This window comes from Nasonia vitripennis, chromosome 2 (genome assembly GCF_009193385.2).
Source record: "Nasonia vitripennis strain AsymCx chromosome 2, Nvit_psr_1.1, whole genome shotgun sequence".
NCBI lineage: Eukaryota > Metazoa > Arthropoda > Insecta > Hymenoptera > Pteromalidae > Nasonia > Nasonia vitripennis.
Genome location: NC_045758.1, coordinates 20,765,479 through 20,788,584, shown reverse-complemented (window position 1 = coordinate 20,788,584; position 23,106 = coordinate 20,765,479). Strand labels below are relative to the sequence as shown.

Sequence of the window (23,106 nt, the reverse complement as noted above, 5' to 3'; positions counted from 1 at the left end):
TATTCAATATTTATGATGAACAAATTGTAATTTTGAACCTTTGGCGCCATCTCTTGTTGAGCAGAGCTCAACTATAGCTATAGTCATAGAAACTTCAACTCTTGTCCATTCTCGTGTGTTCCTTGCTCAGTGATCTGGATTTTCTCTTTTGATTACGCTCCAACATGGCTGAGGTACGGCTCAAAAATATTTTTTAGAAATCTGCAAAAATCTATATCATCCTAACGTATTTTCGATTAAAATACCACCAATGTTGACGCGGTTTACTTTTATTACATTGTTATTAATATATGACGACACTGCGAGTTGTTTTTGCAAATGATATTAATCGAAGAATGTTTGACGTTTTCGAGGTTAGTTTGCGAACGCATTAACATTAATAATTATTGTTTTTATTCCAGGTGGACGAAACTCTTAAGAAGAAGAGGACCTTCAGGAAGTTCACCTTCCGAGGTGTCGACCTGGACCAGCTCCTGGACATGCCCAAGTAAGTTTATTTACAGTGTTTGACTGTTGTTGAAGTTGTGGGACACTGTGATTGTTAATGTTCAATAGCACTGCAGACTTGTTCCTTCAATTGTTTTATAATCGTTGCAAAAGTTTCAAAGTGATAGAAACATGAATTACATTAGTCTGCTGCTCTATGCAAAATATTTTACACATAAGTTACTTATTTAGTTATTATAACTATCGAGTTTTATTTCTTCTGCAATCAACGAAGAGAACATTACTAATTCTATTATGAAAATAACAGTGATCCTTAGTATTGAATAACTTTTGCTTTTAAACGTGACGTACAGTAACAATACACCATTTTTCACATCGGTTCATGTCAAACTAGTATTTAAAGATCTATTAAATGTTTGCGTATGACAATTTCCTTGTTACTTCATTGCTAGGACTAAATTCTTTCTGATTTTTCAAATAGATCTTTTAGACATGATATGCTTTGAATATTTAACTAAATTTTTTTATTTTTCAGTGACCAGCTCATGGATCTGATGCACGCCAGAGCCCGCAGGCGTTTCTCTCATGGTCTCAAGCGCAAACCCATGGCTCTTGTCAAGAAACTGCGCAAGGCCAAAAAGGAAGCCCCACCAAATGAGAAGCCCGAAATCGTCAAGACACACTTGAGGAACATGATCATTGTTCCAGAGATGGTTGGCTCCATTGTTGGTGTTTACAATGGCAAGACTTTCAACCAGGTTGAAATCAAGCCAGAAATGATTGGTCACTACTTGGGAGAGTTCTCTGTGACGTACAAACCTGTTAAGCACGGTCGACCTGGTATTGGTGCCACCCACTCTTCTCGTTTCATACCTCTGAAGTAAATTCGTATAATAAACAAAAATTATATAAAAAATCGAATCAAACTCTTTTATTTACCCTCTGCCGTTCAAACTAGAAAACCAAAACAAACTTTACTTTACAAAGCTTTTATTTGATATTATATACAAGTTAAAATTTTAATTGTTCAACCACATGTATGTAAATATTACATGCTTAAAAGGTGAACGAGGACATTTAATCTCGTACAGTTGATATTTCTTTATTTATTTCGTTTCTTTCGAGGTATCATTTAATAGTAACGCTATAAGAATTGGGTAGCTCGACTTCAGTCAACGCACAAGTATCCAGTAACGAACCGGCGAAAGTGCCGGTGTTAAGTACAAGGAACGTGGAACGAACTGCTGCAGGCATGTGAGAAAATATAGTATAGGAGAGTGTATGCCCGTGACCTTCACGGCTTCACCGCACATCTGCATCGGCGAACAGATTTTCGGTCACGTCTGCGCATTATGTGCATTAATCGTCCGATTCTTCATCCGGCATCGGAGCTTTGTACGTTGAGATAATATTTTTCAATCGATTCTTCTTGTCATCGTAATGATCGATTTGCAATAAGACAATCTACTAGCGTTTATCCGCTAGGTTAAACGCTGAAATAATGAGCTGCGTAATAAACAATTTCCGTTGAAGCGCTTTTATCCCAAAGCAACGCTCGAGCTTGTGAATTCAAAATTCCCAAGTCAAAGAGGTGAGGAAAGCTACAATTCTTAACATAACATACACGTAAAATAGAGTCTTGAGATGAACGAGCAAAGTAACTTGCGGTCGTTGGAGATATTTTGTTCGCAGGAATATCAAGCAGAATGCGCAAGTCGGTAATAAATAGTCCGGGAAAAAGCACGAGCTTGACGCTTCTGACTAGAGTAGTCGCAAGCTCGTCGCTCGTCGATGTTATTTGAAACCGAAAGTGCACTGGTAACCTTGAATTTCATTGATCTACAGTCCAGTCGTGAGCTTGCACTTGAAAGCTCTGCACATATGAGCCAACGCGCGCTAATCCGAACTTCGCGATTTTATAAATAAAACTTATTGCCCTGCGTGTTTTTCGGCTGCGGTAAACTTTCTTCGGTCTGCACTTCTCTCCATTGCACAAGTATATATATATATATATGTAGTATGTATGGATACGATCTCTCGGATTAACCGAGTCTTATTAAATTATCGCCTGTTCCGCGCTCTCAATGTCAATTTTCTAGCCAGACATGAGTGCAGGACGTCGCGGCTTGCATCAACTTTTCGAGATGTTTCGCGCAAATTATTTCGACGGTCATATTACATAAATACGCAGGTTTCGTAAGAAAAGTGCACGTCCAGTTTTGAAAATGAGAGGAGGAAATGTGAACGTTTTGGAGGAAGATTCTTATGTTCAATCGGAAATCTAGCTAAGTACACACAGAATAAATAATCCCGGCATTCGAGTTATTAATACTGTCAGTGGGTCAAAGCTATTTCAAGTCAATGCCAAAACATTGTACGTTAAAAAGACCAAGTACCAAAAAAGACAGCCCGATCGCATTCTGCTTGCACTCGACGAATATATAACGCGGGAATAAGCACCTGTGCATGACTTTATCCGACAAAATGAATTCAGATCTCGTAGACATGGTGAACGAGGTAAAAGAGAAGGTCATCCTCCACTGGAACTACAGAGGACTAACCGAAATTCCAGAGGCAGTTAGAGACGTAGGCAGTCACGTGCAGGAGATCTACTTGAAGTGGAACGAATTGAAGAGCCTGCCCTGTTGGGTTTCCGATTTTTCAAACGTGACGAATTTATATCTATACGGAAATAACATAGAACACCTGCCCATCTCATTGGGATACATGGATAAGCTGACTGTACTAGATCTTAGTGCTAACAAACTGAAAGAGCTTCCTAGTTGCATAGGGTATTTGAAGAGCTTGCAATCGTTGCTGCTGAATCAAAATTTTATAACAGCCCTCCCATCGTGTAAGTAGACAAAAAATTTGATCTCAATATTATTAATTCATTTTCCTAATAATTTTCTTATATTTTCTTTTCATCAGCCATGAGTGAATTGGACAATCTGTCTTGTTTGTGTTTGTCTGGAAATCAAATGGTTGCCCTTCCAGAGTGGCTTGGTTCACTGCCAAATCTCGAAGAATTATTTGTTGATAATAATATTTTGGAAGAAATTCCAAATAGATTGACACTATCAACCTCCCTATCAATGATCTCAGTGTGCTCCAATAGATTGAGTTATTTACCTCCAAATGGATTTCTATCTGCTCCCTGCATAAGATTTGATTCAAATCCATACTTGAATTATTTGTCCCTACCACTTTTACGTCAACTACTATCGAAAGTTCAACATCCACTGAGTCAAGAATCTGGAAATGCAATAGCATATGGGTAATTTTTATTCTCGTCGATATATATATATATATATATATATATATATATATATATTTTTTTTTGGTAAAATTTATGCATTTACATAAATTTTCGTTTTTTAGCTGCTTTAGATCGAAAAGCAAAAAGAGCGATCGCTCGATAAACATTAAATTATTAGTGGTGTCAGAAAATAATCACGGAGAACACAAGCAAATCGTGATAGAATTACCGAGACAATTACTCACTGTTCACAGTCTTCACGAGAATAAAGCGATTTCACTGTGGGAAATGTCGCTTAGAAAAGTTTATCTTTCAAGGTAAAGATTTGTTTTGTCTTTTCATTTATGGAGATTCAATTAATTTTGTATTATTTTTACAGATTCGACCACACTCTAAACATTAATTTTGATTCACCCTGTGTTGATGTCAAACGAAGTTCAGTTCTAGAAAAATCAGAATTTGACATGAATGAGTGCCCAAGATCTTTCATACCATACAATTTAATGCTGAATGGACCAATCAGCATATGCGTGAATAATTTCTGCAATGAACCTATTTTCACGGAAGCATGGGTCCTTTTTGGGGTTGAACGCAATGCTTTTGGAATTCCAACTATTGTGATACTCTGCAGTCATAGGTAACATTTTAGTTCATCTTTTGATCTCAATTCTATTCAAACTTGTGTTCATTCTAAAAAATTTTTGCTCAGATGTACTGCAGATTTTGTTAAGTCTTCGAATTTTACGGAAAGTCACGAGATGTATGCGATACATCGATAACGTTCTAACGTGCTAAATTAAATAATTTGTATATTTTTTTATTAGTATATTAAAATAAAAGTCTTATTTTACTATTGACTCTATTTCTTTTAGTTATGAGTAATCAAATTTATTATTTACACGAGTGTTTCAATTATGCATAAATGCAACGTTTCTAAGCAACTCAAGTACAGCTTGCACTCCACATTATAAAATTTTAAATATGAGCCAGAGTTGTCTTGCGCTCGTTGAAAAAATTTAATTACCTCGCATTCATACAAAAATGATCAAGAAAGTATTTTACAAGTATAAAAGTGATTTTGCGCAATTTTGCAACTAATTACTAATCAGCAAACAGTTACGTCACAACATTTTAATAAAATCTGATTAGTATCGAGCCTGCAACTCGATAAACACTTATTTACAGTTCATTGCAACAGCGTAGAATTAAGCAGTTAATAAATCAAGAGCACTGTCTTGATCAATGTTGCATTTCAACAATGCCATAGATGCTTTGTCTTCGGGAAAGCCCAAGCCTCTAAGAGTACACAAACTTTCATAATACACTTTGGCTTTATCTTGATCGTACTGGGTTAATGCTAAAGCCTTTACAGCAGCTTCCTCTGACATTCCAAAATCCTCAAGGGACTGAATGGCTAACAAATATTCTACAATTTTTTTATTATCTTGTCCTTCCAAATCGCGAATCGCACGTGTTACTCTGGACAAAGGAAATCCCATATCACTTAAACGTTTTGCCAGTTCTTGATCTTCAGAAGATAAATCTGCTAGAATCCTTGCTAGCTCTTTTTTATTGACTGTAGAAGAATTTTCTGTACAAGTCTCTGGACTTGTTTCTGTAACAGGACTTTCCAGATCAGGCCAAGGCTGTCGGTTCTAAAATCATCATTTTTATAGATTATAATACTTTTGCAATTGAATCTTTTAAGGGTTATCAAGAAGGTAAGTTAAGTACCTCGTTATTAGGTCGTTCTAATTCTTTTTGCAGTTCTTGAACAATTAAAGAGACCATACGTTGCCTAGCATCTATGTGTTTATTTGGAACAGGCTCCTCATTTTCCTTATATTCATTTACCTTTTCTTCTTCTTGAACTTTATCTACATTTTGTTCCATTGCCAAATCATTCATCATACCTTCAAGATTTGAACTAGGAGGTGCCCATTGCGATGTAGTAGCTTGTAGTACCTGTATTGACAAGAAACTTGTGTAAGCTTAGATAGCATATAAAATAAGAGAATGATCAAGAGTTGAAACGCTCAAATTCATACCTGTGCTAACTCTTCCATCTCGTTAATAGTCTTTAACTCCATGTTATCAAAAGGACTACTTGTATCGTTATCGAAATAGGAGTAATCATCAAGACCATTGAGTTTCACATGATTCTGGACGCCATTAGCTGGGAAGGACAATGGCTGAGGTGTCAATATTGTTGCTTCAGGAGCTGGAGCCACCTTGACAGGAAGTGTCGCTGTATCAGGACTCGGAGATGAGGGGGCAGGTGACTTTTCAGCTTCCCTCTTGCGTTTTTCCTCAAGTCTGACATGTCTAGCTTCAGAATAAGAAAGCCGAACTTTTCGCCACTCTTTCATCTGAGGATTACACATTTGCAAATGTCAATAGATAAGCAATTGTGAATATTGGGCAACATATTGTAAACCGGAAGAAAAAATATTCAAGAACAAACGAGATGCTAAAATTTTACAGCTGACTCATCAAATCTCATATATAGAAGACCCACCTTCTCGAGCACGCTCTTCTCCAAGCTGAAGTCGTAGCTGCACTTGGAGACATCGGGGAGCTTGTTGTAGAAAGCTGCTGGCGGCAGGACTTTCGGGGGTGGCTTGTAGGCCTCGGCTATTTTCACCTGCACCCCGTCCATGTACGTGGCGACGGGCTCGCACTGCGTACTGTTCGATGCCCGCGACATGATCCTGCAGCAGGAGCCAACGACAACTCGGTGCGCGAAGCGAATATCTCGGGAATAATCGTTCCGCCTAGTGAGCAGGCGAAAAACGGCAAGCAACACATCGAACAACACAAACAGCGAGGGAGTAAATAACCTTATCGTCTCGTCGCGTAACCTTCGTCGCCCGCGAGGACGATCACAGTCTAATCGTCCAGCGGCGTCGGACGACTGAAAGCACACTTGGATCACGGCTGCATTTCGCGACACTGCCTCTACGATTTTTTATTATTCGCGAACCAAGCCACTCGATTTCCTGCTGATATTTGACAGATCATCATCAATTCAACTATACGTGGCCATCTTTGAGCCTATACTGCACTACTGCAGGCTCGCTGGCTCGCGGACATACTGACGACGGTATAGAATATATAGATATATAATGACTCAAAAAAGCGCCTTCTGCGCAGCACGTGATACTATATATATACTTACGCTGATTTTTCGGGGCCGCGACGAATGGAAAAATTACGAATGACAACACTCGCCGAGTACGCATACTTTCTCTCTGGCTATTGTTTATTATTATTCGCTACGTAAGTGCGTAATCATACCGTGTATATATTGCGCTACAAGTGACTGAGAAATCGATTGAGAATTTTAAAATTGTTATAAATTTATTTTAAAAATCCTAAATAATGCTATTCATACATTTGTGATGTGACAAAACTTGTCAATTTTAGTTCTTTCAAGACAATATCGATTGTCACTTGAGCGACAATATAATGTATAAATAAGTTAAAAAAATTCCATATGGATACTTGCATTGATAACGTCTATTTTTACTCAACAAATAATTTGCATGTTTAAGCTGATATAAGCACCAAGGATAGGTAAATAAGTAATACAATCCAGATAAAGTCAGCCATATCTTTTATTGTTCCATTTTAATGCTTTCCTTTATCCTTTTTTCATTTTGGAGCACGCAATTTTTACCGCTCCTATGGCACATTTTAATAAAATTATATTTTTTTTCAAATTCCTGTTTATTTATGTAGTATTGTCATTGGATAAAATAATCAAAATAGATTTTGGGTGTGAAACACCTTGGAGCAGATTTATTTTAATAAACCTGCCATGCTATGTCTAATTTCAAGTCAACAAAATTATTTATATATTTACAGTCAGAGTTTGAAATAGACTCTGTTCAAATACTTTCAAACCTCTTTTTGTCTTGCAAAAAGTGGTCACAATTTTTCTAAGTTTTTGATTAACATTAATCAATAACAGTGATGTACACAAGTTACCTAAGTTCCTCTAGTAAGTAACTTTTTGCCTAGACGTCGCGTCACTCGTAATAATTACAGTACGTAACAAAATATAAATCAATTTAGTTACCTAGAATAACAATTTTGTAAAAATATAAATTAAGCTAGTCGGAATCCCATTTAAATAAAAAACGTAACATCATCGTAGAGCTGACGTCCACGTGCTGGACTTTTCTACTTCTTCCAATGCACTTTGCTTTGCATTTATGCTATGTCCTATTATTTGTTCTTTTGGGTCACTCTTGTCACTGGATATTTCTAGATTCCGCCTAGATTCCAGAGATTTCATGTAGGCAAGGAACGAGGTCCACATAAGACTACATACACTAACGTATACTACTCGATTCTTTTCAGGTATGACAAGAAAGTTGACAGTCTGAAGAATTGGCCACACGCACACCGCAACCTGTTGTCGAAGGAAAATGTTATTTAGTTTTCCACAAAAATATTTACAAACCAAATGACATCAGACCACCAACCTTGTACGTTGGCCAGAATTTTTCTTTGACTTCATTCAGACAGACTGAAATGGGTTTAAGCTCCAAGAGATTGATACCGAAGAAGAAACAGCACATCGCACTGGGTCCATAAGTCACTTGTTCAACGAGAGCCTGTATGATTACAAAACAGGAAATATTTCATCACTCGTTTCAAGAATCTGGTGGTCGCTATACCCAGACTCGATACCAATAAATTCCCAAGCAATAGGCAATGCACACACCTTGGTGATCGCTGATTTGAGATCAGACTTGGGCCAGAAGTGCGATGCACATTTCAGCCAACAGTAGAGGGTTGGAGCCACGAAGAAACCGCCGTAGATGCTGAACCTCATCGCCTGCATGTAGTCGAGGTGCTCCTTTCCTGTGATCTTCTGCTGAATGAGACTAGCCACGGGCCAGATGACGGTGTACGAAGCCATGCCCCGCACCACCGGATACTTTTTCGTAACTTCTCGAAACTTGACCAGGATGACCCTCATCTTGGAAGTTTGGAATTCGAAGCTCTGAAAACGTAAAAGTGCGCGAACCCATTACACTCTGATAATATTCGCTACGATTATGCAGTCATCACGATTGTGATTGTCGGAGCAGCGGCGTGTAAAAACTCGAAGAGCGATATAGGTACCTATGCCTATACAGGAGTCTAATATATATATATATATATATATATATAGGCATAGAGCGCGCGCGAGTGCTATAGCAGACGAATTTTTTGAAAGCGCGAATGGTCGGTGCTACATGTATGTGTACATACGCTCGCTCGTCGTCAGGGCAAGTGACAGCTCTTTCCCGTATACTGTCGTGCGATCATGTTTAGGTACTCACCCAACACTAGCGAGACAACTAGAACTGCAGAAGATTCGCGATCATTTTCGGAGAAGAGACGATGGGAGACGAGCGGTGGGTCTGTCGGCCGAGCAGCAACAGCAGCGTGACGTAACATTCGCGACGTGAATCTGCGTCAGCTCGACATTTCATTAATAATAATGAGTCCGCGTGGAGCCGTTGCATGAAGAGCGAGAAAGACAGACACAGGCATACCTTGTCAGCTGATGAATCTGAGCGTGGACAGCGATGCAGGCGAGGGAGGATTAGGAAGACAGTCGTGTCGCGGGACGTTCGAAACTCGCGTGCGTCCGCTGCAAGCTGGCGATCGGTCAGTCGGCTGTACGAAACTCACGCATTATTGGCAAATGTATCCGCGACGCTAGAGCGAGGTATACAATCTATACCTCGCGACGCTCGCGCTAGCGCGTGACGAAAAGTTCCTGATCCGCTACACCGCTACTCTCTCTCTCTCTCTCTCTTTCTCTCTACAGTCTACTCTGCTAATACTTCCCCCCCCCCCCCCCGCCCACCCCGCTTTCGAGCGTGCGCGTGTATATCCCTACCTAACGACGCTCTGGTCGATCCATTCTTATCTGGCCTTGGGCCGAGTAGCTAGTCAGCTTGGCGGTTTCGCTGCTCTCGGCTTTTTGACTTTTGCTCCCAAGTTATGCAAGCTGTATTCTGCGACGGAGAGCTTCTTTTTCTATCTACCTGCATCTCTTTTCAGCCCCCCTCGATATTATATATTTGCGTATAAATATACGTCAGACGCGCGCGCGCGATTTGCGGCTGCTTTATGAATTGCCATTTGCGCGTGTTAAGTATGTAATTATGCTTTGGTAGGAGAAGTTTCGGAGCAGACGCAATCCGAATCGTCATTGCGCGTTAAGCCCGTTATACAGGGTTCGTAATTGGCAGTACTTTATTGATAAGCAAGTCTGGTACGATGAAATTTTTCGGCCGATTTGTCTGCGTCGGAGAAGTAATTTGAAGTAGCGTTAATCGCGTGGACCATGTCTCGCTCCAGTCGGAACGATACAACTTGAATATAATTATAAGGCGATGCCTTATATCCGTGCGATACTACGATTTACTACAATCGCTATCGCGTCGATCATGCTATATGTTGCTCTATTTAACCGAAAATCAAATTAAAAAATTATGACCTAAAAAATCCTTGAAATTATATTGATGATAGTGTACTCCGCCGATTCTGCTATGGCATAAAGTTAACTTGATAAACGTCCTCTCGTTCGCCTGACCAATTGCTTGGTTGCTATATATATATATTCATCTGGTATGATTTGTTTTTGTTCTGGAATGTCATTTAAAGACAAAATGAGCGCGGTCTGGTGTTTGTCAATTCAGGAATTCAAAGAATACATTCCTTCAGTCTGACTTGGCTATGCAAAAACATTTCCGCGTCAAAAAGTATTGTTCATTTAGCAAGAAAGTAATTTTTACCGAATATATTACTATTATTTTGTTTATTGTTCAGCTGGGAGACGACTCAAGAGCCCAACCCAACCCCCATTCTTTACCCTTTTTAGATAAAGAAAGGCGAGTGACAAGTTTTTCAGACAAAATGAACAAATTTTTTAAACTATTGGCACAATCCTATAAATAAAAAAAAAACAGAAAATAAAATAAGTTAAAAATTATAATTTCTAATGGTTCTAACGTTTAATACTGATATCAAATCAAAGCGTTAAAAATTCATGCGAATAGATCAAAATAGTAAATTGGCCGATTTTTGTTCAATACCATAATTTGAATAAATGTTTCAAACGTGATTTATACCAAATGATTTATTTTGAAATTCGTTGTATCAACGAAAATATATTACTTGCATGGAATCCTTACATTTCGTGTAAATTTAATAATGCTTGCGAGAAAAATATTCACAAATACTATAATATAACAATACCTATAACAAGTTTTATTACAGGCGTTACTTCATATGCAGTGACATTTGCATCGTCAACTTGATTTGTTTTGATCACTTCGTCGCTTTAAAATTTCAAATATGTAAATTTAAAATCGAAGATTTGACAGCGTAAGATTGTTTGGATGCTTCTTTACTTCTTTTATAAAATAACGCTTGCTAACATTCACTATATGTACAAGGCTAAATAAAAATGTTAAATAGTAAATACTGCGTTATTATATCAAGAACGCGAGTTTCACAGACACCACGTCACTTGTTCATTTTAAACGACGTACTCGACCACTGATCTGAGCAAATTGTAAAGAGATTTTTTTTAGTGAATAAAGTCTATGAGTGCAGCAAATGTGACTTGAATGCCAAAACTCATGAGACGTCGTTCACCAGAACTGCTGTTCTTCCTAAACCAATATCAAAACTATCTTATTGACACCGACTTTAGCCGCGATAATTAATCTTTTAAAATTATATACATCAGCCTTGAATAACGATAACAAGACTTAATTGATCACAAACTTAACTGACATAAGCCGGATATATATGTCGAATCAATAAAAAAAAAACTAAAATAAGTCAAACTCATTGTGCTGCGATGTCAAAAAGATCGCAAAGGCCTTCACTGTCACTGAGGTTGAATTGGTAATCCTTCTCTTCAGGTGGCGGGCTTAACCTTACTAATGGCCCGCATACTGAAAATTTAATATTATTTATGAATAATTTTGAAATATTACCAAGCTTTTCCAGACGTGCAATACAAAAAGATACTTACTGCCTGCATAAATTTCGTCAATAAAGTCCAAATTTCGAAGTGTATAACCTGTCACATCAACATCTCGGAGAACTATTTTTGCTTCTAATATATCTTGATCTTCCTCTTCTTCATCCTCAGAAGCTACGTGATCAACTTTAGGATTTTTCGGTGGCCTGACAAAAGTAAAATTCATAAATATTCTACGAATATATAATATTTAAATCTGAATTGTATATAATGCAAATATTTGATATGTTCCAAATTAGCAATTCTTATTTTGCAAAGGCTAATCCCCGAACAGTATCATTTAATCTTTGCTCTGTGCAGGTCAGAAGTATGAACTTGCTACTTCCAAGGCGATAAGAGCATTGTATTGTATAAAGAATAAAAAGCACCAAGATAAATACCTTCCAACTTTCTTCTTTGGTTTGACTTGTTCTTTCTTTTCTTCCACCAGATCTTGTTCTCTTTTTGTGGGTTCAGGCTGCAACCTCAGTTTCAAACAACTGTTGTCATAAGATTCTGCCAACTCCGGTTGAATAATATATACAGAAATTTCACCAGTTGTACTCTTTAAATGCATTTCATAATTTATTTCATTATCATTACTATCCTCTGACATCTGTAATTTGGATACGTTAAAATTAAATAGAATAATATTTTTACACTTAAGTAAATTCCAAGGAGATGAATGACTTACATTTTCAATTTTTGGCACTTTAAGTTGTGTATCTGTCGGGGCTTGAACCGCCAAGATAAATTCATCTTGGAATATCTCTTTGAGGTCTTCATATTTTATATAAGCGTATCTTCTATTGTGCGAGTCACACTCAACATTTTTGATACTTTGCTTGACCCACTGTGTGTGCGTATCAAGCATTTGTTCATGTTCCTCTAGTCGCCTTAGTTCATCCTTCAAGTCGGTCAACTTATCGCCAACCTCTTGTGAGTTACATCCAGGCCCTGCACCTCTGTGCAAACAAAACAAGCAGGACAATTAGTGATCATGCACTTTAATGAAAAAAAAAAAAAAACAAAAGCTACAGCAAGTGTCTTACTTCCACTGAATACTATTTTTGCTCTTCTTCTCAATGAGCCCAATGCCTTCGAGTACATTTGTAATATCGTATATCCTTCTCTTCTGCCGGACCTCCAGAAGGTCTGCTGCCTGCAAAGACAAAGGGTGAACTTGGAGTAGGGCTAACCAAAGCAAAGGTAGCGGTAAAAATCGAAAACGAGATAAAATAGAGAGCAGCAGCTCCAAGCCAACTTGTTGACTGGGTCGAGGTTATGTAAGTATATATATATATATATATATATGTATTAATCGGCGGACAAAAACAGTGTGCAAACATGCAATGCAGCTCTCAAGGACCGCGGGAAAAAGTTCGAGCTCGGTCCTCGAATTTACGGTATTTAACCTTTTAGCCGCTTCCCTAAAGATCCAGGCAACTCCGGGGCAGGATCCGCATGAGCGGTGGCTTTTTTTCAAAATTCCCGCAAGCCAGGTCACAACATGGCGTGCGGTAGCGGCTGCGAGCGCAAAAAAGTTAACCTAGCTCTCGTGGCCGTCGTTCAATTCTCGAGGTTAAACGCGTCTTCCCGATGCCTGGCCGCGCCAGCTCTTACCACTTTCAAATCGAGCACGCCGTCCTTGGCCTTCTGCAGAAGGGTAACAAAGCGCGTGGTCAGCAGTCCGAGAGACTTCTCGTATCTGCTCTGCTGGTTGTCCGCCATCCTCTCGGGGCCGCCGTTGTCAAAATTTTCAAAATGCTTCGCAGTTTCGTGCCACAACAGCCAGGCAGCTCACCGCCGCCGCCTCAGCTTCGAAATTGCCGCAACAGCCAGCGAACGCCAATACGCCATCAGTACTGTGGGGATGATCGCAGCGCCACCTGCCCCGCCGTTGGGTCAGCTTTATATATATATATACACACACACACACACACACGATCTCTTTTGGCGGGCTCGCGAGTCGCGGTTCGGGGCCCCATCCCATATACCAGTCGGGTCGGGGCCGTAATTTCTCATGCTCATCATCGCATATATGATATAACCGTCCCTATTTTATCAACGCTTGTAACTGGACTGCAAACACTTACCTACATTTTTTAGCAAATTTGTTGACATAGATGCTGATTTAACAATTTTTTCGGAATTAAAACTTTTCCGAGACGGTATAGAGGATTGTTTGTTACCGTCAGACGATTAAAAAAAGCGGGCGTCTGGCCGTTTGAAAATTGACCGAAATAAATCATGAAATAAATTATGAAATAATCAAGTGCGGCTTGGCGAAAAAACTCGCTTGATTTTTCAACTTCTCCAGACTTGGGAATCGAAAAACAGCGCAGACGACGCGGTTTCTTGGGACCAATGCCAAGACCTCCGGGTCAATGATACTGGTGAATTTTGAAAAAGTACGATATAGGTTTCGCCTTTATATCATACGTTTGAAATTTCGCTAGTACTTATTGGAGAAAATAAAGTTGTTTATTACTCGTCACTTTTATTTACACGATACAAACTTAAAATTAGATGTTCAGTGCTTGTATAAAACTTTTATATACAGAGGACTATAGAGTAGTTTTACAAAAATCATTAAATTTACAGATATAAATATAGACGTGATTCAAAGTAGAAATTGCACTATCATACATTTTAAGGAAAAGTAAATTCACTCGTTGCTGTTGATGCATCTGGGCTAGGACTTGAGCTACCTGAGCTCAAGGTTTCTTCTTTTATCTTTAGCCCTGATTGATCACTTTCTTTGATGCTCTTGTCTTTTTCTTCATCTTTTTCTTTGTCTTTATCTTTGTCTTTGTCTTTGTCTTTTTCTTTGCCCTTATCCTTTTCTTTATCCTTATCTTTGTTTTTGTCTTTGTCCTTATTTTTTTCTTTGTCCTTTTTTTCTTTGTCTACTTTGTGTTTGTGCTTATGCTTATGTTTCTTATGTTTTTTGTCCTTCTTCTTCTTCTTAGCCTATCAAAAAAATATAATTACATTTCTTTAATATTCCAAGTGAATATATTCAATCGAAATTCGATGGATTTATCATGATACCTTATTAGTTGATTCTCCTTTTACTTTGGTTTCATCCGTTTCCTTTTTAAACATTCCAGGCTCAAAGCCAACTGGACCCCTGGTACCCATTATGCCAGGGAGGGATGCTGAATTATCACTATAGTACTCAGACTTGGTTTTGCCTTCTGTCGTACTACTTGTATTCTGATCATCCTATTAAACATTATTTGCTAATAAAATATGATTCGCAAAAAGAAGAAACAGAATTTTATTAGAAATTCAGTGACTTACTATTGGTTTTGGACGTTTTACTTCGGGACCATGATGTGCTGAGGCTGTTGAGACTCCGACTATCTCTTTTTCTGGAGAAGTTTTTCTTTTGATACAAACATTATTTTCAACTTGTACTTGGTTCATAGGCTCGGATTTCAGATGGGGTATCGGCGGCAAAGCCTGCTGAAAAAATGAAAGGATCGTCAATCATACAACATATGTTTTGTAACACTTTTTCTCGCGTGTCAAAATATTTATGATTACTTACTTCTTTCTCTGGACTAGCTGCTGATCCTACTTTTTTCGGTTTTGTCAACATAGCTAATTCTGGAATAGGAAGGCATAATGGTGTTTTCGATCCATATAGAGTGTAGTACAAGTCTACCAAATCACAACGAAGTTTGGGATCATGAGAAAGCATACAGCTGAAATAGTTAGTAGAAATGTTAGTGTATACTTTTTTTTAAATAGTACGAATAATGTTAAAACAGACTTGATCAGGTTCCATATGCGATTAACTAGCTCTGGCTTATCTAGTCTGTGTTTGTGAGCTCTTTCAAATGGAGGATTTTCAACCATTAATCTAACTAGCTTATGACGAATTCCTGGATGAGGATCATTTTCAGCCATATCCAATAAGAACTCCAAATCCTCCCATTTGCCATCCACTTTTGTAAAATCTACCAAGGCTGTCAAAGCAGCTATTCTGACATCTAAATTAAATTCACAAAATAGTACATTACGGTAGTAGTGATACAAAATGTTATTAGATTCATTACTTATTATATTTGAATACAAAATAAAGCATGACTGGTATTACCAATGAACTGGCCATAAGCTGCATATTCTCTAAATATGAGAGGAGTGCTTGGAAGGTGACCAAACTTTTGTAATATTCGAATTACTTTTAAACAAGCAACTGATACTGTATACTTGTAACATGGAAGCAATTTTTCTAAGTTTAAATGCCTTGTCACTTCTTCTAAAATTGCTTTTGTATCTGCTGATAAAGACTCAGCAGTGATTGCAGCCCTGTTTAAAAAGCATTATTTAATGAGATATAATTTAAGGGAAAAATAAAAACTGGGTATAACTAATATTTTTACCCATGTTGAATGCTAATCACCGGCGTGACAGTCGCACCTAGTGCTTCAATGAGAGCAGCTCTATAATAATTATCCGAGTACCTATTCTTACTATTATCATTGTACTTGAATAAGTCCATGAGAAAAGAGAGAACTTCTGGGGGACAAATTCCATGAGCATTTCGCAAGCCAGCCATGGCTACTGGAATTGTCTAGAAAGCGAATTATATATCAATTTATTATTTGAAACTCATTTGAAAGACTATTTTAACTAAATTATTTACTTTTTGAAGAAAATAATGTTGAAAATTGGTAAAGTTATTTTGTTTGATGATTCTCCTGCAGGATGCAGAACCAAATAGTTTCCTGAAAATGGCAAGCATAGCAGGAGGACCAGCCCATGTTGCTACCATTGCATTAGCAACCTATATAGAAGTATACACGTCTTAACGAAAAGTATAAAAAAGTATAACCAATTAAAGTATTCAAAACTGGAATATTTACCTTAGTTAAACAATGAGCAGCTCTTAATCGAACTTTGTAATAACAATGTTCATTCTCTATTGTGTCTGTAAGTGCCAATCTTGTAGCCGGAGTTGCATGATTTTGCAAAGCATCGATAGCTTCCATCTGAGCTGTGACATCTCTTTCGTGTCTCAACTGGTACTGCCATTGATAATCTGGCTGCTCAATCTGGGCAGCTCTCATTAGTGTCATATCAGGGTCCAATCTTATCCATAAAACTGGAGAATCGCTGTAAAAATATTTTTTTAATCAATGATTTAATATTATAAATGAAAAGTAGTTATTGTTGGTTAAAACCATAATTACTCCATTGCTGAAAGATCCATATCTACTTCTTCTCCTGTACACAATGGAATTTTTTTCTTTTTATTCCTTCTACTTTTACTGTGACACGTTATGTCTGCTTTTGCAACCGTTCCTTCTATTTGTAAAGTATGCTTGAATGTACCATCAAGCTCTTGTATATTGACTAATAAAGGGCCAACATATTTTCTGATTCCTCTCTCGTGTGTTTTATCTTGCCGAATTTCAAGTTCAACAGTGTTTCTATATGCAAAACATGAATTTTATTGTAGCATTCATACAAGTAAACTAGATAAGATACAAAAAATTATATAGATATCTACGACAAACCTTTTTCTATTAAATTTAAAACTTAAAGTGAATTTTGCATGACCTCCAGTTCTCACCCACTGATCTATAAATACTGCCATATCTTTACCAGTAACAGTAAAAATAGCTTTTGTAAATACGTTTGTACTAATTAACATGTGAGACCATAAACCAGAATCAATTTTTTGTTGTGCTGCATTTGTAGCCAACGATAGCTGCTTATTGAAAACCTAAGAAAATAAAATAAAGTGATGTAAAATATTGTAAATCTTATGCTATAAATGCCTAAGTAAAAAAATTCACCTGCAAAAGAAGTTCTTGCCCAATTCTATGTTCCAACATCCGAATCACCAAATGAGCTTTCTTGCGGAGAACTTCTATATACTTGGGTGACATGGTATGTAAATTTTTTATAGGAAAGTAGAATCCAGGATCAGGGGTTGGTGGAGCAGGTGCTGGTGTATTGGCTGCTACTGGCAATGGAGCTGGAGGTTGCGACGGATCAAGTATTATACCACCAAACTTTTCTTCGTACTTAACAACTTCTTTTAAATCCTGTAAAAATGAATGTAATGAATTACTGATTAATCTGCAATATTTTTATCGTACATCCATCATTTACATACCGATTGAACCCATTCACGATATTCATTATTTCCAAAACATTTTTTTGCATATAAACCAGTTAAGTAAGTGGAAATCCCCTTTGGCAGCCATGTGTCTGACCAATTTTGCATCGAGATAAAACATCCAAAAAATTGTTCTGCTACTGCTTGTGCCATAGCTTTTTTAGTTATGTATACTTGGTCAATAATAGCAGGTGAATGTAACAGGTTTGTGCTGCAAAAATATTGTTTACCTTCAGTTATCAAAGGAAATCATTTATAAGGTTTTTATGGACATACTTTAAAATACTCATTGTTGCATATGCATTGATATCCTCATCAATTTCATCAACAAAAACTTGCTTGTAACAAGAATACGGATATCTATTTGCTAATGTTTCTTCATAAAATTCAAATGCTTCGTGCATGTATTTTGCAGAAACTTTTAGTGAAGGAAGAAGTTGCGGCAAACAAAAATGTGTAACTTCATGCATGTAAGGATCAACAAAAATTTCAAATGGCCTAAAATTTGTTGAACAAAATTAATAATTACTGTAATTTCTGAATTATTTTATCAAATTATCAAGTGCAACTGGATACATAATTACCCTACTGCAAGAGCAATATTGGGAGCACAAGCTGGTACATTTAAAGCATAATGAAAAGTCTTCTTTCTCATATCTGGCGTGTAAACTATTTCAACTAGATCACCGCATGAAACAGCAGTCATTGCTTCGTCAACAGTAAACTCCAATTTCCATGTACATGGTTCTGCAAAACTATCAATGCAAGGAAACCATAATCTAGACGAGTTTTCATAACTGTATGTGTACATGTGGGCCCCTTTCTAAAACATGTCATGAAATAATTTCCAGCTATGCACAAAATATTTTACTCTTTTAACATTAAGTATCTTACTTCTGCCAATGTTCCTGGACAATTTGGGACTACGAAATGAACTCCTCCTTGAGGTTGCTCCAATGAAAATTCTATTCCTATCCTAAGATGTTTGCCTTCTTCTACTAAATGAGCTGCATCAGGAGGTATTTGTATAAGTAATTCACCAGAATTATTATCAGGATCAACTTTTTGTGCTGCTGCCAGGTGAAAATTTGAAAAGACTTCCAGACATCGTCTAAAAAATACATTGAAAAAAAAGCATGACATACATATATTTGTTTATATAATGAATATAAAATAACAGGACCACTACGTACTGCTTGTCATCTCCTTGACAAATATCCAGAAATGGATCAAAATATTGAAAAGGTACTTCGTATGTGTCGTTTAAACAAACTTTGTATATCCTGCATTGTTTTGCATTCAAGTGAATCAATCTCAAAGTATCTCTTAGCGGAACAATTGTTAATTCCACCAGGCCCTGCACAAACGAATATTAATTCAATTGTAAATCTGAATTATTGAATAGACAATATCTTGGATAATAACTTGTTTAACTTACAATAATACTTTTCCTTTGAAAACTAATGCCTGTAAGGCTAACAATTTGGTGAGCTGTGCAGAAATAATTTTCAAAATTAATTCAAGAACTATCGTGAAATTGCACTAAATGTTTATAAAATTTTCAAAAGCAAAGAAAATTAATAGATATTTTTAAGTTTATAGTCATGTTTGTACTTAAAATAATAGACACCACAGAAGTAAACAACATAACCTCAATGTTCTTATTCTTTTCAAGAATACTCAATTAATACTATATTCAAGCCCATATATAATTAAAAGAGATATATAATGAATACTTATAATTTAAATGGCCGACTATTGTCGGCCGTTCTTTCTTTCTTCATGATTCCATCAATAATTTAACACTTCACCAATGAAACATAGATATTCAATGGTGGCTGCAACATAATAATGCATGTATTATGTATATATATATATATATATATATATATATATACACACACACACACACACACATATATATATGGTATATAGTATTTTGACAGATTTGGTGGTCAAAACTAGAACTACAGATATACTTATGGAATACTTACACTCGCGCGTTATTGATCATGATCGTTATTCGTTACTCGCTGTATACACATATAGTCCTTGGATTAACAAATTAATACAAGCAATAAGACATAACTTTATTTTTGAAAAGATATAGATTATAGGTATCATTAAGTAAGTAAAAAAAACACGATTACCGGCTTTCTTTGTTAGAAAAAAATTGTTTACCCTTAATAAGTAAGCATATTAATTCTTTTATTTTGAGCATCCTATATTCCTATACCTAATTAAAACAATGTTTATTTCAAAAATATAAAATCTTGCAATTCAACGATACTAGCGCCACCCCAGCCGCTCATATACATATATACAAGTAACATCAGGTGTTGATGGATATTAATATATTATATACGCGCGGGCTTGGCGTTGCATTTGTGACTGTTGTTTTCGGAGTTTCGGACAGCAATATATTATTCTACAACAGCTAAGAGAAAAGCGTATTCTGATTTTAGAAGTACATAGTTCAACGCACTTATTGTTTCTCTTTTATGGGTTGGGGTGTATACATTTTTTAGTGAAACTCGCCGCAGCAACTCTAAAAACAAAATGATTTAGTCGCAGGAGGACGCGGAAGACTGAAAAAATTTTCAGTTGCTGTGAAGGATGGACAAGGATTGTAAATCCACGTAAGATTTTTGTTTTTTATATGTAGATGGCATAGAAAAGAGCTATTTGAACAATTTTTAATAAATTCTTAGAAGCATCTCAAATGAAACGAATGAGAATCAGACTGAGGAGGTTAATTTGCCTGAGGTAGTGGCCAGTTTGAAAATGTTAGCTGTCGATATACCAGAGGAAGATGAAGTATCCCCAACAAACCCAAGACGATCTCTCAGAAAAAGAGTTCCGCGAAATCTTGATTTTTCAACTCTTAACAGAAGGTGCATATGTTGTGTTTCAAATTTTAGAAGCTTGAATTTCAAAGGAACTACGAGCAGTACAAAATAGTTTGTAGGAATTAAAATTTTGGTTTGTATTTCTAACTAGTTTTCCCATTCCAGATGTAGCTTAAAACCCAAAAAACGATCATTCTCGGAAATGGAAAATGAAGAACAAATCAAAGAATATTACTTGGATAAAACTGTTAAGAAACATACCAATTCCTTGGAAACAATTTTTGAGGAAAAAGAAGATTCAAGTCAATCTACAAATTGTATGAGTGTTAAACGATTTAAGAGAATGATTCAGTTTACTCCAGAGCCAACAGATTCAAAAATCAAGAAAAGGAGAGAAAAAATAAGAAAAGTTTTCGGTTCCAAGATTAATTATAGGAAAAGACGAAATGTTTCCATGCAAGCTTTGCTGGACAAACTTAATGGATTGCAAAATGACCTTTCTATCAATAATGACACTAAGTGAAGTTAAGTACAAGGCTGAAATCTAATGGTTAATTTTTGTGTACATATTATATATGCAAGCACAAATGTTTTTCCACGAGTATAAGAAACATCTCATGCCTTGAGTATTTCTTATACTAGAAATATAGTTAAAAAAAAAATTAAGTAAATTAAATTTTTTAAATAAATGATTTTCTAAGTATCTTCTAATAGTTTTGTTCGTATGGCTATACAATCAAATGACAGGTTTATATTAATTTAGTTTGTTTTTTAATTATCATTACTTTTTATAACTATTTCTGAATTTTGAGTAAAATCTCATGATAGAGAAAACTGAGATATATTACTTGAAATATTTTCTAATATTTTGTAATCAGGCAGTATGTAAATATAAACAGATTTTTATCATAAACCATATATGTAAATTCATACTTAGTATAAGTACTAGTATTCATTAAAACAATTTTATAAAAAAAAATATTGGCTTTATTTTTCAAACAATAATATACAAAATGTATGAATGCATAAAAATGTGTCTTACAATTAGGCTTAAAGTGTAATATAAGTAGAGTATTTGTATAAATTTAACAGTGTATAGAAATATTTATGCATCAGCAGTTTTAACATTGCAGCTTGTTGCATTATCAGCACATCCTTCATAGGGACGAATTATCCCTTTATTTTCCTCAAATTCCTTGCTTTCTAATCTAATACAGGCACATCGATACTGTTTTGATTGAGGATTGTCGTAAAGCATTCTTGGAACACCCATCCAGTTTCTCGCAATTCCTCCACTGATCAGATCAAAAGTAGAAATGAGTATTTGTTTTCAATTCTTTATATACTTACTCTTCAAATTAATTTTTGAAAATACCTGTTTTTAGAACACCAAACTCTTGACCCAATATTAACATCCCACTCAACATTGCATGGCGGAAATTGAATTCTTCTCTGTTCTTCATTTGAATCCTGCTTTTTAGCAATCTGAACCAGTTCTTCTAGTTTATATCTTTCGTTTGTAGGGGTTCCATCTTTTTTATAATATCTTCCAATCAATTTTCCTGCAAAATTAATTTTAATGAAACTTGATCCAAGTGCAATATCCACCTGAATTTATACCTTTATATTCATAAGTTTTTCTGTAAAATTCCACCCAAGTTAATAAGGATTGTATCTGTTTATTCGTAAGGCTTGATACGTCATCAATAAGTCCACTTTCTGTGAAGTCTCCAGTAATAAAGGCTGCAGAACCATCTCGTCCTGTGGATGACATTATAAATATCCTAGTTATTCTTTTGACGAGAAATATCCTTCAATCATTTCATATTTACCTGTAAATGCATGATAAGTCTCTCCAGGACCATAATGTTTGGATCCACTAGTCACATCAAAAACTTGACCTAAAATTGCCAAGTACAGTCCATCATTCAAGTTATTATATTTTTTAAGTGCACTTGCTGTGAATAAAATTTCTCCTTTATCGTTTTTAAGCATCTGTTCCGAATTCGATTTATAAAATTCACTATAAAAGTCTTTTATATAGTTTTCTATAATATTGTAATAACTACTCGAATATAACATATAAAGAGCAGATATACAAAATAATAACCAAAGGTACTTGGGCAGCATCATTATGTTTGTGTTAAAAATATAAAAACATAATAACAAAAAAAATCTAAATAACAATTAATAGGAAATTTATAAAAAATAACAACACCCATGTACTGGGTTCGACGATCGCAATCCCTATACTAATTACTAAATAATCGAATGCATGTCTCGCTGACGCCATCTGGAAAGGATATGCACGTATCGATATGTGCGGTCGCGGTGAACGACAAGTAGTATAGTAATGGTAAAGCAGATTTGA

The 23,106-nt window shown here is 36.2% G+C and overlaps 8 protein-coding genes across 13 annotated transcripts; 3 read left to right on the top strand and 5 right to left on the bottom strand.

Moving 5' to 3' along the window:
* Positions 1–64: 64 nt before the first annotated feature.
* Positions 65–1,368, top strand: LOC100113507 (ribosomal protein S15). The gene is made up of 3 exons (XM_001599686.5): positions 65–173; positions 402–487; positions 983–1,368. The coding sequence occupies exons 1-3, from the start codon at positions 165–167 to the stop codon at positions 1,329–1,331; spliced, it is 444 nt and encodes a 147-aa protein (XP_001599736.1). The 5' UTR covers positions 65–164; the 3' UTR covers positions 1,332–1,368.
* A 57-nt stretch (positions 1,369–1,425) lies between these two features.
* Positions 1,426–4,568, top strand: LOC100679396 (leucine-rich repeat-containing protein 40). Of its 2 annotated transcripts, XM_008210445.4 has the most exons (6): positions 1,426–2,038; positions 2,942–3,301; positions 3,379–3,724; positions 3,829–4,023; positions 4,086–4,343; positions 4,416–4,568. In XM_008210445.4, exons 2-6 carry the CDS (start codon positions 2,953–2,955, stop codon positions 4,483–4,485), a joined length of 1,218 nt encoding a protein of 405 aa, XP_008208667.1. In that variant the 5' UTR covers positions 1,426–2,038; positions 2,942–2,952; the 3' UTR covers positions 4,486–4,568. The 2 variants fall into 2 exon arrangements, with proteins under 2 accessions (XP_008208667.1, XP_016838277.1); XM_016982788.3 differs by lacking the exon at positions 1,426–2,038 and having other exon boundaries at positions 2,090–3,301.
* LOC100114969 (ubiquitin-associated protein 1) lies at positions 4,552–6,807 on the bottom strand. Its single transcript, XM_031924856.2, has 4 exons — positions 6,225–6,807; positions 5,755–6,075; positions 5,441–5,671; positions 4,552–5,361 (listed from the first exon to the last, which is right to left on the bottom strand). Exons 1-4 carry the CDS (start codon positions 6,411–6,413, stop codon positions 4,912–4,914), a joined length of 1,191 nt encoding a protein of 396 aa, XP_031780716.1. The 5' UTR covers positions 6,414–6,807; the 3' UTR covers positions 4,552–4,911.
* Positions 6,808–7,305: 498 nt separating this feature from the next.
* Positions 7,306–9,551, bottom strand: LOC103316503 (mpv17-like protein). Of its 4 annotated transcripts, none has more exons than XM_008210405.3 (5): positions 9,259–9,526; positions 9,043–9,173; positions 8,439–8,720; positions 8,197–8,328; positions 7,306–8,123 (listed from the first exon to the last, which is right to left on the bottom strand). In XM_008210405.3, exons 3-5 carry the CDS (start codon positions 8,694–8,696, stop codon positions 7,857–7,859), a joined length of 657 nt encoding a protein of 218 aa, XP_008208627.1. In that variant the 5' UTR covers positions 8,697–8,720; positions 9,043–9,173; positions 9,259–9,526; the 3' UTR covers positions 7,306–7,856. The 4 variants fall into 4 exon arrangements, with proteins under 4 accessions (XP_008208627.1, XP_032452284.1, XP_032452285.1 ...); XM_032596393.1 differs by having other exon boundaries at positions 9,043–9,182; positions 9,259–9,519; XM_032596394.1 differs by having other exon boundaries at positions 8,972–9,173; positions 9,259–9,519.
* Positions 9,552–10,835: 1,284 nt separating this feature from the next.
* Positions 10,836–13,632, bottom strand: LOC100678947 (transcription factor E2F4). The gene is made up of 6 exons (XM_003424837.5): positions 13,371–13,632; positions 12,800–12,909; positions 12,442–12,712; positions 12,149–12,363; positions 11,760–11,914; positions 10,836–11,679 (listed from the first exon to the last, which is right to left on the bottom strand). Exons 1-6 carry the CDS (start codon positions 13,476–13,478, stop codon positions 11,570–11,572), a joined length of 969 nt encoding a protein of 322 aa, XP_003424885.1. The 5' UTR covers positions 13,479–13,632; the 3' UTR covers positions 10,836–11,569.
* Positions 13,633–14,226: 594 nt separating this feature from the next.
* LOC100114840 (transcription initiation factor TFIID subunit 2) lies at positions 14,227–19,751 on the bottom strand. Of its 2 annotated transcripts, none has more exons than XM_016983088.3 (19): positions 19,627–19,751; positions 19,325–19,379; positions 19,080–19,243; positions 18,781–18,997; positions 18,471–18,709; positions 18,163–18,384; positions 17,884–18,097; positions 17,561–17,812; positions 17,279–17,487; positions 16,952–17,191; positions 16,625–16,874; positions 16,405–16,545; positions 16,142–16,332; positions 15,856–16,067; positions 15,529–15,748; positions 15,304–15,460; positions 15,054–15,215; positions 14,802–14,975; positions 14,227–14,720 (listed from the first exon to the last, which is right to left on the bottom strand). In XM_016983088.3, the coding sequence occupies exons 1-19, from the start codon at positions 19,668–19,670 to the stop codon at positions 14,400–14,402; spliced, it is 3,684 nt and encodes a 1,227-aa protein (XP_016838577.1). In that variant the 5' UTR covers positions 19,671–19,751; the 3' UTR covers positions 14,227–14,399. The 2 variants fall into 2 exon arrangements, with proteins under 2 accessions (XP_016838577.1, XP_016838576.1); XM_016983087.3 differs by having other exon boundaries at positions 15,054–15,218; positions 19,627–19,750.
* A 458-nt stretch (positions 19,752–20,209) lies between these two features.
* On the top strand, positions 20,210–21,714 carry LOC100114800 (protein tantalus). Its single transcript, XM_001599655.6, has 3 exons — positions 20,210–20,525; positions 20,598–20,780; positions 20,901–21,714. Exons 1-3 carry the CDS (start codon positions 20,503–20,505, stop codon positions 21,256–21,258), a joined length of 564 nt encoding a protein of 187 aa, XP_001599705.1. The 5' UTR covers positions 20,210–20,502; the 3' UTR covers positions 21,259–21,714.
* On the bottom strand, positions 21,705–23,038 carry LOC100114764 (neuferricin). The gene is made up of 4 exons (XM_031924857.2): positions 22,568–23,038; positions 22,356–22,496; positions 22,111–22,297; positions 21,705–22,030 (listed from the first exon to the last, which is right to left on the bottom strand). The coding sequence occupies exons 1-4, from the start codon at positions 22,866–22,868 to the stop codon at positions 21,841–21,843; spliced, it is 819 nt and encodes a 272-aa protein (XP_031780717.1). The 5' UTR covers positions 22,869–23,038; the 3' UTR covers positions 21,705–21,840.
* Positions 23,039–23,106: the final 68 nt, after the last annotated feature.